The sequence below is a fragment of the Danio rerio genome, chromosome 23 (assembly GCF_052040795.2).
Source record: "Danio rerio strain M-AB ecotype USA chromosome 23, GRCz13ab, whole genome shotgun sequence".
Lineage (NCBI taxonomy): Eukaryota > Metazoa > Chordata > Actinopteri > Cypriniformes > Danionidae > Danio > Danio rerio.
Window position 1 is genome coordinate 4,397,374 of NC_141043.1, and position 18,438 is coordinate 4,415,811.

At 38.9% G+C, this 18,438-nt stretch overlaps 2 protein-coding genes across 13 annotated transcripts in view; one reads left to right on the forward strand and one right to left on the reverse strand.

Annotated features, from left to right (window-relative positions):
• fbxw12 (F-box and WD repeat domain containing 12) overlaps positions 1–16,858 on the reverse strand; it is a 31,028-nt gene extending 14,170 nt beyond the window's left edge. For 9 of the 10 annotated variants that reach the window (XR_015522546.1, XR_015522547.1, XR_015522545.1 and 6 more), the window contains exons 1-8: positions 16,702–16,822; positions 11,783–11,820; positions 10,332–10,505; positions 8,796–8,913; positions 6,000–6,209; positions 5,766–5,930; positions 4,927–5,131; positions 1,540–1,718 (exon numbers count right to left, since the gene is read on the reverse strand). Coding sequence is in view for 4 of the 10 variants with exons in the window: in XM_087304884.1 (XP_087161010.1) it covers positions 1,540–1,718; positions 4,927–5,131; positions 5,766–5,930; positions 6,000–6,209; positions 8,796–8,913; positions 10,332–10,505; positions 11,783–11,820; positions 16,702–16,803 (1,191 nt within the window). In the remaining 6 variants the exon portion in view is untranslated. 10 annotated transcript variants of the gene reach the window in all.
• raf1a (Raf-1 proto-oncogene, serine/threonine kinase a) overlaps positions 1–18,438 on the forward strand; it is a 778,989-nt gene that overhangs the window by 355,339 nt on the left and 405,212 nt on the right. The window lies entirely within an intron of this gene.

Here is an 18,438-nt window from a genome sequence, read left to right on the forward strand (position 1 = left end):
TGTGGAACTAAATACACTGATTTGCATTGAAATACATGATGAATACTCTTGACACATGAAAGTGTAAAGCCTGCAGCTCACAACAAATGTGGAAGGTTATTGCGTGTCATATTTAACAAGCCGTTTACTGCTAATTTGATGTAATTTTGCTCACATGGATAATTGAATATTAATCAGATGATGTCATTACGCTGCTGTGCCGTCAGCCAATCGTTGCATTGCTGATCATGATTTCGAGGATCGATAGATCTGTCCTTCATAACACACGCAGCGATCTCAGATCAGTTTATCCAGACATTCTAATCTGATCCGCGAACTTGTTTGAAGAACCAAATTAGCGAGAGATCAGTTATCAAGATTGAAAGATCCAGGATCTGCCAAATAATCTTAGATCATTTAAGCGAGGTACGAAGAACGGACCCCAGGGGAATATGTAGTTAAACATGCCTAGTGTACATTTTTTGGCAGTTTAAGAAAAGTTAGATATTTAATCGTGTTTGTGTGGTAAAGTGCATTTACAGGTGTTTCTCTAAACAGCCACAGGTCAGCTTTTCAGTCTAAGGGCGCTATCATACACCCGGCGCAGTAAGGCACAAGACGTGTTGGCCCTGACGTGTTGCTATTTTCAGACCAATGCAACCATAATTTTTCCATTTTTCGCCACGTTGTTTAAATAGCAAATCCATTTGTGCCACTTTGTGGACTCATAAGTGTTTCGGTCTCGAAATAAGGGGCACCCATGCCTTCTTCGGGGGGCTTTTTTCAGTTTATTCATGAGAATTTGCTTTTGTATAATAATATTAGTAGTAGTAGTATTTATTATATGCATATTTATATTTGTTTTATTAAAAACAAGCTTAGATTCGTCCACCTGTCAGGTTTTGTACCATACGGGGCATAGGATTTGTGTTTGGATATAACCACACTTCAATATTACTGCTCATTTATTAATTAGCTGGAAATTAAAACTGAATTTAGAAATAGTTTTGAAACAAATTTTTGTGCTTAACAAACGAAAAGAATTATGTAGGCAAATGGATATCTGTGCGTACAACACCATTTCCCTATCTAGGAAAGAGAGAACACAGCCCTGTTAGACCATGCTCCACGGCGCAGAGCGGATTATTCCCTCCTTAAAATAGCAAAAGTGGATTTAGATACGCCCTTAATGCTTTTGCGCCCTGCACTTTAGACTTTGCGTCTAGATCGTTAAAATAGAGCCCAAAGTGTGATCGATTATTAATTTTAAAAACAATTATTAATTTTTAATAACTTATTTTATTTTAGTTTGTTTTCATGACTGTCGTAATGGGACAGTTTACCCAAAAATGAGAATTTACTCACTATTTTCACACCATCAACTGGTTCCAAACCTTGTGCCGAACTTATTTTTGTTCGTGATATATTTTGTTCATCTGAGGTTTTATTTTGCCAATTTTTTTTCATAACTTTATAGGCTGTCCCAAATTGTTCACAGTATAGATTGTACATCTGTTTGCAGGAGAACATTTAGTAAAGGAGAATGGTAAAATGTCTTACCACACAAAGAGCAGTGATTGGCTGTAAATGATCTTCAAAACTAGCTACGAGTTCTCCTTTAATGGTGTAGACCTTCAGATGGTTTCCGTCTGCGAGCAGAACAGTGCTGCTCCCTCTGGCCTGCAGAATGACGTCTGAACGATGGCTCAGATCAACCTGAAAAGATGCAACTTGCTGAGCTGAAATGGGAAAGCATGACATTATCAGAAAACAATGCACACTCCAGGCAAGTGATGATTGTAAACAATAAATAAGAAACATTAAAGGGACAGTTCAAACAATGATTTGAATTTCCTCACCATTTACTCTACTACAAAACAAGAAGATATTCTAAAGAAGAATGATAGGAAAAAAACGGCAATTGACATTCATAGTACAAATGCTAGTCGATGGCTGCTTTTCCAGCTTTCTTCAAAATATATTGTTCATTCATTCATTTTCTTGTCGGCTTAGTCCCTTTATTAATCCGGGGTCGCCACAGCAGAATGAACGACCAATTTATCCAGCACATTTTTACGCAGCGGATGCCCTTCCAGCCGCAACCCATCTCTGGGAAACATCCACACACACATTCTAATACACTACGGACAATTTAGCCTACCCAATTCACCTGTACCGCATGTGTTTGGACTGTGGGGGAAACCGGAGCACCCGGAGGAAACCCACGCGAATGCAGGGAGAACATGCAAACTCCACACAGAAACGCCAACTTAGCCGAGGATTGACCCAGCGACCTTCTTGCTGTGAGGCGACAGCGCTACCTACTGCGCCACTGCGTCGCAATTTTTTTTTTTTTTTTAGTGATTCATATATTCTGTTCAAAAAAAAAAACTCATACAGGATTAAAACTAGTGGAGGGTGAGTGATTAATGGCAGAATTAACAGTTTTGGGTGAACTGTCAATTCAATTCATCTTTATTTCTAGAGCACTTTACAATTACAACGCAAATTGTAACTAAGCACATATGTTAAAGTTTGGCAACATTTTTAAGATGAAAAAAATGCTGTTTTACAGATGCTAGAAATGTGGCCTTTAAATGATAGGTTGTTATAAAAAATAAAAAAATCACCCCAAAATTTTTGACTGAAGATGAGGTCTGAACTGAAACTTCATGAACAGTAAGGGTGTCACGATCCTCCAAATCCTCAATTCGATTACATTTTCGATTCTAAAGGCACGAGTCGATTCGATTTTCGATTATGAATAATTAATTAATTAATGACCAATTAATTATTTGTATTAAACTATCTGACCTGCATGGTCTTTCATTTACCCATAAACAAATCATACAGTAAATGAATAAAGGCAAGATACACACATAATTACCACCTGTCAATCACTTTTTCTGCGGGACTCGTGAATAGGCAGTGATCTGTGTCGTTATAATGCCGTCGGTAAAAAAGCCGCACAACCAACAGGAACCAGCCAACAGTATCTGAGGTGTTCGCTAAAATGACTGAGTGCAAGTGAGTGAAAGATTGAAGCAGTCCTCTGACTGCCTGGACCTGCTGTCTCGAGCGTAAGGCTGTGAGTGCGTCTGTGTCTGTGTGGTCATGTGACGTGCATTTTCAGAGGTAGAGAGGAAGGAGGGCTGCTCAGAAATGCTACACGCCACTGTGTATGTCAAATCGTTGTCGTTCTAAAATGCCATTTAAAAACAAAGACCTATTAGTGTAAACAGGGCCTGAGTGTGTACTTTTCGCGAGCGGATTTGCAACGGGGGCGGGCGGAGGATCGCGATGCCGGTGTTGTCTATCGGACGAACCGTACGTAATACGTACATAGCAGAGCTTGCAAAACTGTGTTTTTTTTGTCGACAACATGAACGTTGTCAACATAACTCACTGGAAATCCAAAATGCTTCCACACCGGCGACTTCATTGAAAGAGGAGAGGGTTTAAGCTCTGTCGACGGGTCTCCTGCTTCTGCAGTTTAACAAGCACTTCAACAAGCCTGTTTTTTTTTCCGCTTGGCAAGCCAAGCTGACGTGACATGGGGGCGTGGCAGCATCGACGATTCTGTTTTTTGATTCGATAATCGAAATTGAGCATAAATTTCGATCGATTTCGATTACAAATTGAAATCGTGACACCCCTAATGAACAGTATTCTAGATTTTTGCACAAGAGGTTTTTCAGTCCAATAAGCAAGACCTCACTTTTAACTGAATTTAGTAATACAGCTGGGAAAATAAGTATTGAACATGTCACCGCTTTTCTCAGAAAACATATTTCTAAAGGTGCTGATGACTTGAAATGTTCACCAGATGTTGGAGACAACCGAAGAAATCCATATATAAAAAAAGATGAAAACAATGTGATATATGAAAACAAATCTAATTACTTTACAAAAGTTATGGGCAATAACATGAAATGATGCTGGTAAAAAGTGATAAACACATGAAGAAAGGAAGGTGTAGAAAGGCAGTGAACGCCCAGACAGCAGCTGAAATCGCTCAGTAGTTCTTCAGCAACCCTCTGTTGTTCCTCAGTGTAAATCAGCTGACTTGAATCCAAAATAAAGATCAGATTTGATAGACGAGACCCACAAAACCATCTCAATTTTAACACTGTTTAGGTGTGTTTTTACCAGACTTCAACAGTGCATGTGACTTCATTATCCATATGAGAGGCATCTTTAAGCTGCCATCACCAAAAAAGCCTTTATATAAAGTATTAAATACAGTTCAGTAGTTCAGTACTTTCTCCTTGTGTCATTTCATTATTACACATAACCAGGGCCAGACGGAATCTGCGGACGTTTTCTGTTATTTCTGCGGAGAATTTTGATAAAAATCTGCAGATTTCTGTGAAATTATTTTGGGAGTATCCAGCGGAGTATCAGAACTAAAACCTTAATATATTAAATAAAAAGTAATAAATCACTGAATAAAAATGGAATAAATTCAGATTCACACATTTACTCAAGTAAATAAACTGAATTAATAATGGGCTAAAAATCTGCGGAAATCTGCGGAAAATCTGCGAAATTCTGCGCGCGCAGATTCCGTGTGGGCCTACACATAACTCATTTATCAGATTTTTTGTTTTGTTTTGATGTTTGTATTGTTTGGGTTTTTACTTAAATCTGCTTTAATTCCACATCAACAGCTCCTTTAGAAATATTATTCCCAGAAAAAAAAAACCTGACGTGATCAATACTTATTTTCCCCACTGACATTTTTAGCCATTCAATTTTAAATATCAGCTATACAATCTGTTAGTTTTGTGAATTTGTACAAAATTATCAGGTTGAGAGGAGATATAGAGTTGTGTATCAACAGTGGAAACTAACTTAATGTAAAACGTAAGGGACTGAGAACTGAGCCTTGTGGTACCCCTTTAAGTAAACCTACAACATGACGATCGGTATATTTCAAAAACCCACCGTGAGGTTCCCTTTTGTATTTGGACTCCTTCATGGTCAAATCAAAGACGGAGAGTGTTTTGTTTCTGAAGAGGCCGTCAGAGTGAATGACCGCAAGCCGAGCAGCTTGAGACGGGAGAAACACTGCAGCACAGCAGCCGGTGACTGGCAGACTACAACACACACTGTCCTCATCAGGGTTACACACACTGTCACTATAGAAAACCTGCACAAACACACACACACACATCATCATAACACTTCATATAAAAAATCAAGTTCAACACCACCATCTAGTAGACGGTAAAGCAGTTGATTTATTGAAATATTGGTGATATATCGATATGGGAGACCAAATATTGCAGTAGAAAATATTGCAATATTATGCTTTATCGATATTTCCCCCACCCATATTTTTACATATCAACAGAAACTACACTCATTTGAGGATTCAGCAAAGGGTTACCAAAAGGTTTATGTTCCCTGCTGAAAAATCCAGCTTATACCAGACTAGGATGGTTGGCTGGTTTTAGCTGGTCAACCATCCTGGTTTTAGAGGGGTTTTGGCCACTTCCAGGCTGGTTTCCAGCCATTTCCAACCTGGTTTTAGCTGGACAGGCTGGGAGATGACCAGCTAAAACCAGCTTGACCAGCCTAGCCAAAACCAGCTATGTCCAGCTAAAACCAGGCTGGAAATGGCTGGAAACCAGCCTGCAAGTGGCCAAAACCCCTCTAAAACCAGGCTGGTCGACCAGCTAAAACCAGCCAACCATCCTAGGCTGGCTTAAGCTGGACTTTTCAGCAGGGTTTACGTCTGTATTTATATGGATTTCTGAATTGTCCCAATAATTCTTGCCTACCTTTGGGCTTAAGTCAAAATTCTCTTTGGAGGCAGCGAATATCCACTTTTTATCAGGCGCTGAGAGAAGGAGGTTTAGCATGAAGGAGTCGCACACCACATGCCGAGAGACTTCGGACAGAGCAGGCAGCGACAGCACCAGCAGAGACCCCAAAACACTTCCCACCTGAAAATCAAAGCTCTCTGTAATAAACACTGAGCCGCTGTACATTCACACATATGATTTATGGCCCACCATGAGGAAAGAGCTGTCGTCTTTGTTGCTGAACGCCAGCAGAGTGCTTCTGGAGAAGCCAGAGTTAAAGCAGGCCTGCTCCTCTCCGGTTGCACCCTTCCAGGTTTTGATGGTTCCTTTGCTGTCAGAAGTGATGATAACAGACTGCACCGTGTCCACTGTCATGTCCTGCAAGGGGTCTTGGACAGGGCTTGTCCATAAATTAACTCCCTGCATGTAAACAGAATGATAGTGTAGGTCAGGGGTGTCCACACTCGGTCCTGGAGGACCAGTGTCCTGGAGAGTTTAGCTCCAACCCTAATCAAACACACCTGAACAAGCTAATCAAGGTCTTACTAGGTATACTAGAAACTTCCAGGTAGGTGTGTTGAAGCAAGTTGGAGCTCAAGCTGGCAGGACTTTTTTAAAGTCGTTCCGGTTATTTTCCGGGTATTTACCGGTGTGAAAGGGGCTACTAAATGTGAAAATGCAGTGAAGCCCTATAAAGGAGTTTGCCTAACTGTAATGTATGTGCACCAGTGTCACCACAATTTACACACTTTAATGATGCAGATCATCAAACAAAAGTAAATATTAGTCAAAGGGAACACAAGTAAACGCATCATGAATTTTTTGAATGAAGATTTTCTATTATTAAAACAATATACAGAACTACACAGCCCTGTGTGAAAAAACGCGTTTGCTCCTAAACAGGGCCGGAGCAAGCTGAACTGCCGCTCTAGGCAGAAAACGATCACGCCGCCCTTAACCCCAATGTGAAAACGAAATTGACCGGTTATGAAAATGAAGTGAGGTGTCACGGACCTCTATTCTGCTGCCCTATGCGCGGATATAACTAAGGACGCGGGTGCTGATGGAGGTGTCGCGGACGCCGTCCACTCTATTCTGCCGCCCTATGCGCGGATATAACTGAGTGAGGACGCGCGGGTGTTGTGGACCTCTATACTGCTGCCCTATGCGCGGATATAACTGAGTGAGGACGCGCGGGTGTTGTTGACCTCTATACTGCTGCCCTATGCGCGGATATAACTGAGTGAGGACGCGCGGGTGTTGTGGACCTCTATACTGCTGCCCTATGCGCGGATATAACTGAGTGAGGACGCGCGGGTGTTGTGGACCTCTATACTGCTGCCCTATGCGCGGATATAACTGAGTGAGGACGCGCGGGTGTTGTGGACCTCTATACTGCTGCCCTATGCGCGGATATAACTGAGTGAGGACGCGCGGGTGTTGTGGACCTCTATACTGCTGCCCTATGCTCGGATATAACTGAGTGAGGATGCACGGGTGCTGAGAGAGGTGTCGCGGACGCCGTCCTCTCTATTCTGCCACCCTATGGGCGAATATAACTAAGTAAGGACGCGCGGGTGTCGTGGACTTCTATACTGCCGCCTTATGCGCGGATATAACTGAGGACACGCGGGTGCTGATGGAGGTGTTGCGGACGCCGTCCTCTCTATTCTGCTGCCCTATGCGCGGATATAACTAAGTGAGGACGCGCGGGTGTCGTGGACCTCTATACTGCAGCCCTATGCGCGGATATAACTGAGGACACGCGGGTGCTGATGGAGGTGTCGCTGACGCCGCCCTTTCTATTCTGTCATCTATGCGCGAATATAACTGAGGACCCGGGTGGTGAGGAAGGTGCCGCGGACATAACTGAGGACGCAGGTGGTAAGGGAGGTGTGGCCCTAGGCCCCTAAACCTAATAACATGTCTGGCCCACCCTTAGCAGCACCAACTGCAATCAAGCGTTTTCAATAACTTGCAATGAGACTGTTAAAGCGCTGTGGTGGCATTTTGTCCCACTCAGCTTTGCAGAACTGTTGTAATTCAGCCACGCTGGAATGTTTTTGAGCATGAACTGCCTTTTTAAGCTCACGTCACAGCATCTCAATTAGATTCAGATCAGGACTTTGTCTAGGCCACTCTAAAGTCTTAATTTTGTTTTTCTTCAGCTGTTCAGAAGTGGACTTTGTATCATTGTCCTGCTGCAGAACCCAAATTCACTTCAACTTGAGGTCATGGACATCCTCCTTCAGGATATTTTTGTACACACCGTTTCACACAGGACTATGCAGTTTTACATTTTGTTTTCCCTCAATGACAAAAACCTTCACTTCAAAACTGCCTGATGTCTTTAATTGTGTTTTATTTTTGAATATTTAACTAGTTTGGGCTGCACAGTGGCTCAGTGGTTAGCACTGTTTCCTCACAGCAAGATCATCACTGGTTCGAGTCCCGGCTGGGTCAGTTGGCGTTTCCGTGTGAAGTTTGCATGTTCTCCCCGTGTTCGTGTGAGTTTCCTCCCAGTGCACTAGTTTCCCCCACAGTCTAAAGACATGCACTATAGGTGAATCGAATAAACTAAATTGACCATAGTGTATGTGTGTCTGTGTGAATGTATGGGCATTTCCCAATACTGGGTTGCAGCTGGAAGGGCATCCGCTGTGTAAAACATATGCTGGATAAGTTGGCGGTTCATTCCGCTGTTGGGATTACTGATAAATAAAGGAACCAAGCCAAAGAAAAATGAATGAATGAATGATTTAATTAGTTTGATGATCTAAAAGTAGTATTAAAGTATGCTAAAAATAAATAAATAAATAAATAAATAAATAAATAAATAAATCAGTAAGAATCAAGAACAAATCAATATCAAGGTAATTTAGAAGGACAGCCTAAAGTCTGTCACTATGTTTTTCTTTCTGTTTTGGACTGAAATATGCCCTTTTTTAAGCATCATGCTAACAAGCATATGCATCTACCTCATGAAAAAGAAAGCACACGTCATACCTTCTGAATGTCCCATGCTTTGATTGTGCCGTCTGTTGATGCACTGCAAACAACTGGTGTGCAGGTCCACACATCTGAGCAACCATCATTTCCAGCCAGGTATGCAAAACCAACAACTCTGCCTGTAGAATTCAAGTATGACATAGACACAATAATGTGTGCTGTAAAATAGGGATGCACCGATAAGGAATTTTTTCACCAATACCTTTTTACATTTGGAGGCCAATGTATTAGCCGATTAAGTTTTTCCAAACATTTTTCTGCACGATTGCAAAAACAAAAGGGAAATAACTATTTTCAATACAGTGAACAACTGATTTTATTTTATTTTAAACCTTTTAATTCAGTACTGATCTCTGAACTTTATTTATCAAGTAATATTTTCTATGGCCCATTTTTTTTTCCTATAAATAAAATCTTCTGCCATATATATATATATATATATATATATATATATATATATATATATATATATATATATATATATATATATATATATATATATATATATATATACACACACATATATATATAAATATATATAAATATATATATATATATATATATATATATATATACATATATATATATATATATAAATATATATATATATATATATATATATATATATACATATATATATATATATATATATATATATATATATATATATTTATATATATTTATATATATATATATGTATATATATATATATATATGTACATATATATATATATATATATATATATGTGTGTGTGTGTGTATATGTATATATATATATATATATATATATATATATATATATATATATATATATATATATATATATATATATGGTGAAGCAGTGGCGCAGTAGGTAGTGCAAGGTTGCTGGGACGCTGGTTCGATCCTCTGCTCAGTTGGGGTTTCTGTGTGGAGTTTGCATGTTCTCCCTGCATTCGTGTGGGTTTCCTCCGGGTGCTCCGGTTTCCCCCACAGTCCAAACACATGCGGTACAGGTGAATTGGGTAGGCTAAATTGTCCGTAGTGTATGAGTGTGAGTGTGAATGTGTGTGTGTGGATGTTTCCCAGAGATGGGTTGCGGCTGGAAGGGCATCCGCTGCGTAAAAACTTGCTGGATAAGTTGGCGGTTCATTCCGCTGTGGTAACCACGTATTAATAAAGGGATTAAGCCGACAAGAAAATTAATGAATGAATGTATGAACATACCAATAAAATAATTTAAAAATGTGTTGGAAAGCGTGCACATGAAGTGGTTCAACCAGTGCAAAAAATACATACTTTACTGAAAATATCAATAAATTATAAATAAATAAATTATACTGTAAACATCAGTCAATTATCTGTATATTTTGCTCTATATATTTGTTATCAGGCTAATAACAATAACATTAAAAATGTATTTTATTAGCCAATATCGATAAGGCTGCTGATATGTTGTGTACTCCTCCTGTGAATCAACTCAGACTCAGTGCAGCTCTTGATATGGTTTGTAATGGCATTAGAGCTGAGCTCCTGGAGATGTAATAAGATCACTTGCCTTTGTGTCCTCGAAGGCTTTTGCAGGTGTAGTCTGCAGTTGACCTGCCCGTTTTCATTTTGTTCTCCAGGTGAGAGCGCCGCTGGAAATAACCTTTCCATGAGGGCATCCCAGTGTCTGAGAGCAGCTGAGAAACGTTGCAGAAACTCCATCTCTGCAGGCACATTCTCCTACACATGATGGACGAGATTCAAGCGTCTTATCAGAGACAAATTGACAAGGTGTAAGCTACAAGATTCATTCCAGAACTGCAGGAGCATTTAAATAAGTTTCAGATTAATCCGATATTAATGTAAAATCATGCAAAATGTGATAAGAGAACATTTCTGTGTGTTACTATTTCCTTTAAAGCCACTAACAGAGTTGGCTTTTTCCATTATTTTGTGCTTTAGCTTAGGCTCAAACCAGACACCACACCGATGTCGAAAACACAATTTTACGTTCATCATATCATTGTTTAAAAAAATTATTGAGACATTTACTGAAACATCACATTATAATTAATCTACAATCGGCGTATCAGAAACATTTCCCACAAAATAATGAAAAAAATAAAGACACTAGGCATCAATGCCTTCCAGATTTTCCTGCCAGAGGAAGTGCCATCACTTGGAGCAGGTCACATGCTTTTTTTTTTTTTAATCAGCGCTTTTCAGATTGTTCTGCTTTTTTATAACCAACGTAACAGAGTTGACAAGAACATAGAGACACAAAATTATTCGTTTTTACTCCTGAAATTACAAATAATACAGAAAATAGATGTTTCATGCAATTGTTTATATATATTTGTAGAGCAAACACATAAAAAAAGATAATTGAAGTGAAATGTATGATTTAGGAGGTGGAACCAGTCAAAAATAACTATGATGGGAGTCTTTAAGTTTATATTTTCAAGACAAAATGTACCAGAATACACATAGAAACATTATTTTTGGAGATAAACTTATTTATTTGGGTTATTATTCATTCATTCATTCATTTACAGCTTAGTCCCTTTAATAATCTGGGGTCGCCACAGCGGAATGAACCGCCAACTTATCCAGCATATACTTTACGCAGTGCATGCTCTTCCACCTGCAACCCATCTCTGGGAATCATCCATACACACTCATTCACACTCATACACTACGGACAATTTAGCCTACCCAATTCACCTGTACTGCATGTCTTTGGACTGTGGGGGAAGCTGGAGCACCCAGAGGGAACCCACGCGCGAACGCAGGGAGAACATGCAAACTCCACACAGAAACGCCATCTGACTTGAACGAGGTTCGAACCAGCGACCTTCTTGCTGTGAGGCGACAGCACTACCTACTGCCAGGTCGCCAGGTAATTCAATATTATTAAATTATAGCAATATCAGCCCTTCAGCATAATGAGATAAAAGATTTACAGTCATTTTAAGGTCATTTTACAATGTTTAACGAAATAATCTTTAATGACTTACCTCCATAACCACGGGGTCTCTGCCGCATAGTGCCATTCCTAAACAACAGGTTAAAATTTACATGCAACTAACACACTTTAACAACATGACATGCTGCTATTTTATTCCTCACATTTTTTTCTGAGAACCGTGACTTTGGCCCAATCCCGATGCTATTTTTGTACCCCTACTCCTTCCCCATGGCCCTTGAAACAGAGTGTGAAGGAGAAGGGTTTCAAATTTTACCCCTAAAAAATAGGACAGCACTACAGCACCAGCACACGTCATCAGATGTCATCGTGAGCTCTTGCTTCATATGAGATTGACGATCCCGACTGCTGTAGTTATTTTAGATGGCTGCATTATTTTTTTGGTACTTTTCTTCAGGAAATCAGGAATTCTTTGTCCTAACAAAGAATGTGGCAATAAGATCATAGCTGTACTGTGCACTTACACCCTGGGGTCCGTTCTTCGTAGTTCGCTTAAATGATCTAAGATTATTTGGCAGATCCTGGATCTTTTAATCTTGATAACTGATCTCTCGCTAATTTGGTTCTTCAAGCGAGTTCGCGAATTAGATAAGAATGTCTGGATGAACTGATCAGAGATTGCTGCGTGTGTTGTGAAGGACAGATCTATCGAGCCTCGAAATCATGATCAGCAATGCAATGATTGGCTGACGGCACAGCAGCGTAATGACATCATCTGATTAATATTCAATTATCCATGTGAGCAAAATTACATCAAATGAGCAGCAAACGGCTTGTTAAATATGACACACAAGAACTTTCCACATTTGTTGTCAGCTGCAGGCTTTACACTTTCATTTGTCAAGACAAGAGTATTCATCATGTATTTCAATGCATATCAGTGTATTTAGTTCCACATTTAGAAAAGATTTTCTTTATTATAGTAGCCGTTTTTTAATCGGTGTAAAGAATAACTGATTGTTTACAAAAGCATTTTCATATTGTTAAAGGCGTCTGCAACTTTTGTGAAGCATCAAATCACCGGCATATTAACTATCAAAACATGTTTATGACTGCTGAAATGTATTATTGCTTTAAAAAAAAGTCACATATTGTGCATTTCTATTATACACAATTTATACTAAAGCGATCTAAATAGTTCATACTAATAAGTTTTCTCTTTGCACCACCAGGTGGCAATCTTTGTACTTTCATTTCGAGGGTGCAGATTGCATACGTTTTATTAATATGTATAACTTTATTTATTTTATTAATGACTATAACTTTATATATATAGTTAAAAAATATTTACTCTTTTCCCAAGTGTATAACTACTACTGTAAGAAAATATCAGAATTCAGAACATACTTTCTGTATTATCTTTGCTTGAACTGAGCCGATCTAATCTGTTTATATGAATTGAGCCTGCTCCCGATCAGGTTTGACCTAGCAGAACTGTTGCCATGACAACAACTCTCGGATCAGCTTTGAAGAACGAAACGATCCTGGATCATGTCAAATCGTCAATATCCAAATCCAGCTAACTGAGTAATCCACGTACGAAGTACGGACCCCTGGTCATTTATTAATGTAAACACAAGAAAACCACATTACCGTTATAGCAGACACTGTAAAAAGCTCATTCCCAGCCACTAGACCAGGGGTGGCCATCCCTGTTCCTGGAGAGCCACCTTCCTGCAGATTTCAGTTGCTACCCATATCAAACACACCTGAACCAATTAATTAGGACCTGAACACCACGTGATAATTACAGGCAGGTGTGTTTGATATGGGTTGCAACTGAAATCTGCAGGAAGGTGGCTCTCCAGGAACAGGGTTGGCCACCCCTGCACTAGACTTTTCTGACAGGGTATTTAAGTTAGTGGTGGGCAAAGCGAGGCTTCATGAAACACTGAAACAGTCGAAGCAAATGTGTCGAAGCTTCGAAACCCCACTCTACAGTGACACCTAGTGGTCATTTTTTTATGTATTGCACTGAAACAGCTTTAGCAAAGAACAGTTGAGCAAATTGAGGCATTAAACCCCACTTTGTATGCTTGAACCTTTAAGTAATATAGTGGAGTGGTTAGGGTATTTGACTACCATGTGGGGATAGTGGGTTTGAATCTCGGCTGATGTTGTTGTTTTGAAATGCTTTAATACCAGTTGGTTATGCTTTGCTCTTGTATCGTTTTGTTTCAACATTGGTCTGATATCCGAATAAACAATTTGTGAATAAATGTCTTGTTTTGGTCTTAAAACAGGGTTGTTGGTAGATCAGAAACTGTGGCCTGAAGTTATCAAGAATTATTTATATTATTCATTCAATTTCCCATTTATTGTATTTTAATAATGTCTACCCAAACCCTAAACCCAACTATCACAGTGCTGTAAATTAAGAAAAAAAGATAGAAATAGAGAGTTTAGCTGATGCGGTTAACACAGTTGGGTCTGAACACCGCACTGAGTGCATTAAAAAAAGAAATAGTGTGGTTTATATCTGTAAAATGTTGCAGTGCCCTTAACAGTCTCAGTGGCGCAGCTCGTAAGACGCATGTGATCATGTATTGACACGTTCGAGCATGAACTCGGCTCGAATCCAGCGTCTGATGAATTCTTTCTTCTTTTTTTCCCCGCTACATATCAGATTTTGCCAACTATTTATCACGAGAAAGACAAGTAGGAATCATTAATAAGTTTGTGCATCATATTTTATTTGCACATTTATTGAATGGAAATGTTTCTGATTCACTCATGCAAATCTTCAGATAGTGTCTTTATAGCAATGTGCGTGCAGTAGATCGCTCAGATTACATTGAAAAAACAGGCGACCGCTGCAAATTGTGCTTTAATGTTTAGCGGGTCAACTGTATGGTATGGAAACCTTATATACCTGCTAGATGAAACCGTCTCATACAGCTGCCATTGCAAGGCTCAGACACTTTGTAGAGAGGAATTTAACACAACTGCCTCTAGGAGTCGCCAATGGAAATAAGACAGACACGCACAAAAAATGTGCGTACGCCAGCCAGAAAGCTGCCGTGAAGCTGCGCACATTCCCACATTCAGTTCATTGTTAGTAAATCCAAACGTGAGCGATTCTGAGCGTGAAACCTGGCGTACGCAAAGTTTTTGTGTGTACGCAGCGTTGATACATGAGGCCCCAGGTGTTTCGAAACACTTTAGTCACGTGACTTGGGTGCTTCGGATCATGCTTCGGTGCAGTGCTTCGAAACACTTGCGCTTCAGGATCTCGACACTGTGTCGAAACGTCAGTTTCATGTCAGCCATCACTAATTTGAGTGTCATCGAGTGACAGAATGCTGTGGGACTGCTGTACAGTAGTTATTATTATGAATTATAGACAGCGAATGACGGTATACATCTAGATAGATGGTATAGATATAAATAGCATGATGGTAAAACAAAAACGCGGATATAAATGTATTAAAACATGTGCTTGTTTGTTGTAAAAATTTGTAATAATGCTGGTGAGCATATTTTGTGGATCTCTTCACTTCCGGATGCATCTTATACTGCCGTTGTGGCTGGTGTATTCTGGGGAATATTCGTACCCCTTGGTTTCGAGTGTGGTCCTGAAAAATCTCCCTTTTGAGGGGTATTCAGCCTTATGCCTTTAAGCTAAAGAGAATTGGGACACCTCTACCCCTTCACGTGAACGCGCAAAAGAGGGGTAAATGGAAGGGCTAAGGGGTAGAATTGGGATTGGGCCTATGTTTAATTAATTTATTGACCTTACATCTTATATTAATTTTGAGTTTACATCTTGATTTCTGAGTTTGTGATTCTTTTGGGACTTTTTTTAAATCTCAGAATTCAGAATTTATTTCTCACAGTTCTCAGTTTGTATCTCACAATTCTAACTTGCTCAAAACTGCAAGATATTCAGTGTTTATTGAGGTAAAGTTGGTTTTATGTTCGTACATTTGCTCATTTGACAACTTGTGACACGCTCCCTAAATTGTTTACTATGCTACTTTGACTATTCGGTCCAAAAGTATGCATGTATGACTTCAAAACAACATTAGCACTATTTTATTGACTGAGTTTCCAGCCATTTCCAGCCTGGTCTTAGCTGGTCAGGCTGGAAAATGACCAGCAAAATCCAGCTAAAACCAGCTTGACCAGCCTGGTTTAAGCTGGACATAACTGGTTTTGGTTGGGCTCCCAGCCTGGCTAGGCTGGTCAAGCTGATTTTAGTTGGTCATCTCCCAGCCTGACCAGCTAAGACCAGGAAACCAGCCTGGAAATGGCCAAAACCCCCTCTAAAACTAGCCTGGTCGACCAGCTAAAACCAGCCAACCAGCCTAGGTTGGTTAAAGCTGTTTTTTCAGTACGGAACAATGTTTTTATTTAATAGTATTTGGATGCTAATATGATTCTCCCATTTAGAATTTGCAAAAAAAAAATAAATAAATAAATAAATACTTTTCTAAGGACATAGTCAAAAGTAAAAGTCAGAATGTGCAAATATAAAACCAACTTTAACCCAATCTTTTCATTTCACAGTGGAAGCACTGACCTGAAATGTAGTATATTGCGATTATTATTTATTTATTTATAATTCTATGTTTATTCCTAAAATCTGTTTTAAGTATACTCTGGCCTACAGACTGACTATTATGTATTCTATTTGATGAGCACTAAAAACCTTCGGTTTCAACAGTTTAATTCAATACTTTTGTGTCCAGTTTTGTTGACACGGTTGTCACATGATATCTGTTACTTTTCTCAGCGCTTCTTTAGAACGGACGAATCAAAGCCGTTTATGATCACAAGCATACCTGTTTCCGCATTCCGATTTACACTTTAATCAGTGCTGGTCACAAGTGGTCCCGTTTCTCAGAAAAAAACAACTATTTAAATCGTAAGAATGACTATAAAGTCTTCCGTCGCATCAGATGTTCTGCATTTATTCTAGAGTCATCATGCGGAGTTGCTTAACGTTACCTTACAAACGACAGACGCAGTCAGTAAATCTTCATCCTGAAGAAGGGCGAAAACACTGATCAGACAGTCCAGAGGCAAACTCTGACAAACCTCCATCTCCATCTGCAGTTACCACTGTACCAACCACCGCCTCTTTTCTGCTACTTTCAGTTTCGTGGTGACGTCAGGATGACGTTTTGTACGGTGTGGGTGTAACCTCAGGGACATTACATACATTGACAAAAACAAACAGACAAACAAAACAATATGTTGGCGCTGGGCCGAGAAATGTCATATTTATGTGAGTATCCGCAGCTGTGCCTTATCAAGACTTCATTTATTTTTATTTTTTCGGCGTAGTCCCTTTATTAATCCGGAGTCACCACAGCGGAAAGTACCGCTAACTTATAAGAAAAAAAATAACAAAGAAGAAAGAAAAATAATAATAAATTCAAAACACACACACACACACACACCTATATATATATATATATATATATATATATATATATATATATATATATATATATATATATATATATATATAAATCATACTTAAAGTTTACATTTGCTAAATGCCAGGACAGTGAGAAATTGTTTTTTTTTTAGCAAATTTTTAATTAATTTCTAGATGGTCAAAATTTGGCCCATTCCTCCTGACAGAATTGGTGTAACTGAGTCAGATTTGTAGGCTGTCTTGCTCGCACAAGCTTTTTCAACTCTGACCACTAATTTTCTATAGGATTGAGATCAGGGCTTTGTGATGGCCACTCCAAAACATTCACTCTGTTGTCCTTAAAGCACATTTTAACTAATTTGGCAGTATGCTTAGGGTCATGGTCTGTTTGGAAGTTTGGCCAAGTTTTAATTTCCTGTCTGATGTCTTGAGATGTTGCTTCAGTATTTCTACATAATGTTCTTTCTTCATGATGCCATCTATGCTGTGAAGTGGACCAGTCCCTCCTGCAACAAAACAGCCCCACAACATGATGCTGCCGCCCCCATACTTCACAGTTGGGATGGTGTTTCTAGGCTTGTAAGCTTTCCTCTTTGTCCTCCAAATGCTGGTCATTATGGCCAAACAGTTCAATCTTAGTTCCATCAGAGCACAGGACATGTCTCCAAAAATGAGTCTTTTTTCCAGTGTAATTTAGCAAATTGTAATCTGGCTTTGTTGTTGATTCTGGCTTGATGATTTTCCCATGTTGTCACACAAGGAAGCAGTGTGTTTGAGGTTTCCCTTTAATACTATTCTACAGTTGTGCCTCCAATTAACTCAAATGTTGTCAATTAGCCAATCAGAAACTTCCAAAACCTCGACACCATCACCTGAGCTTTCTCAGAGGCAGAATAATCTTATTGTATATATGCTTGAATTACAAGATAAGTTATAACAATTTCTCAAAAAATATCTCTCATTATTCTGCTACTAAGCAGAACAGAAACTAATTTGATAATCCTAACTTAACTAACCTAACCTAAAAGAGAAAACGTTTAGTCACATTAACATCTGACTTTTTTTAAATGGTTATGTGCTTTTTTTACAGTGTATGAAAGCTTCTGGTTTCAACTATATATATATATATATATATATATATATATATATATATATATATATATATATATATATATATATATATATATATATATATATATATATATATATATATAAAACTATTTACAAAATATATTTAACTATTTACAATTGTACTATTGATGAGATCTGAAAATTTTCCAAACCCAGAGATCTTATTTTGT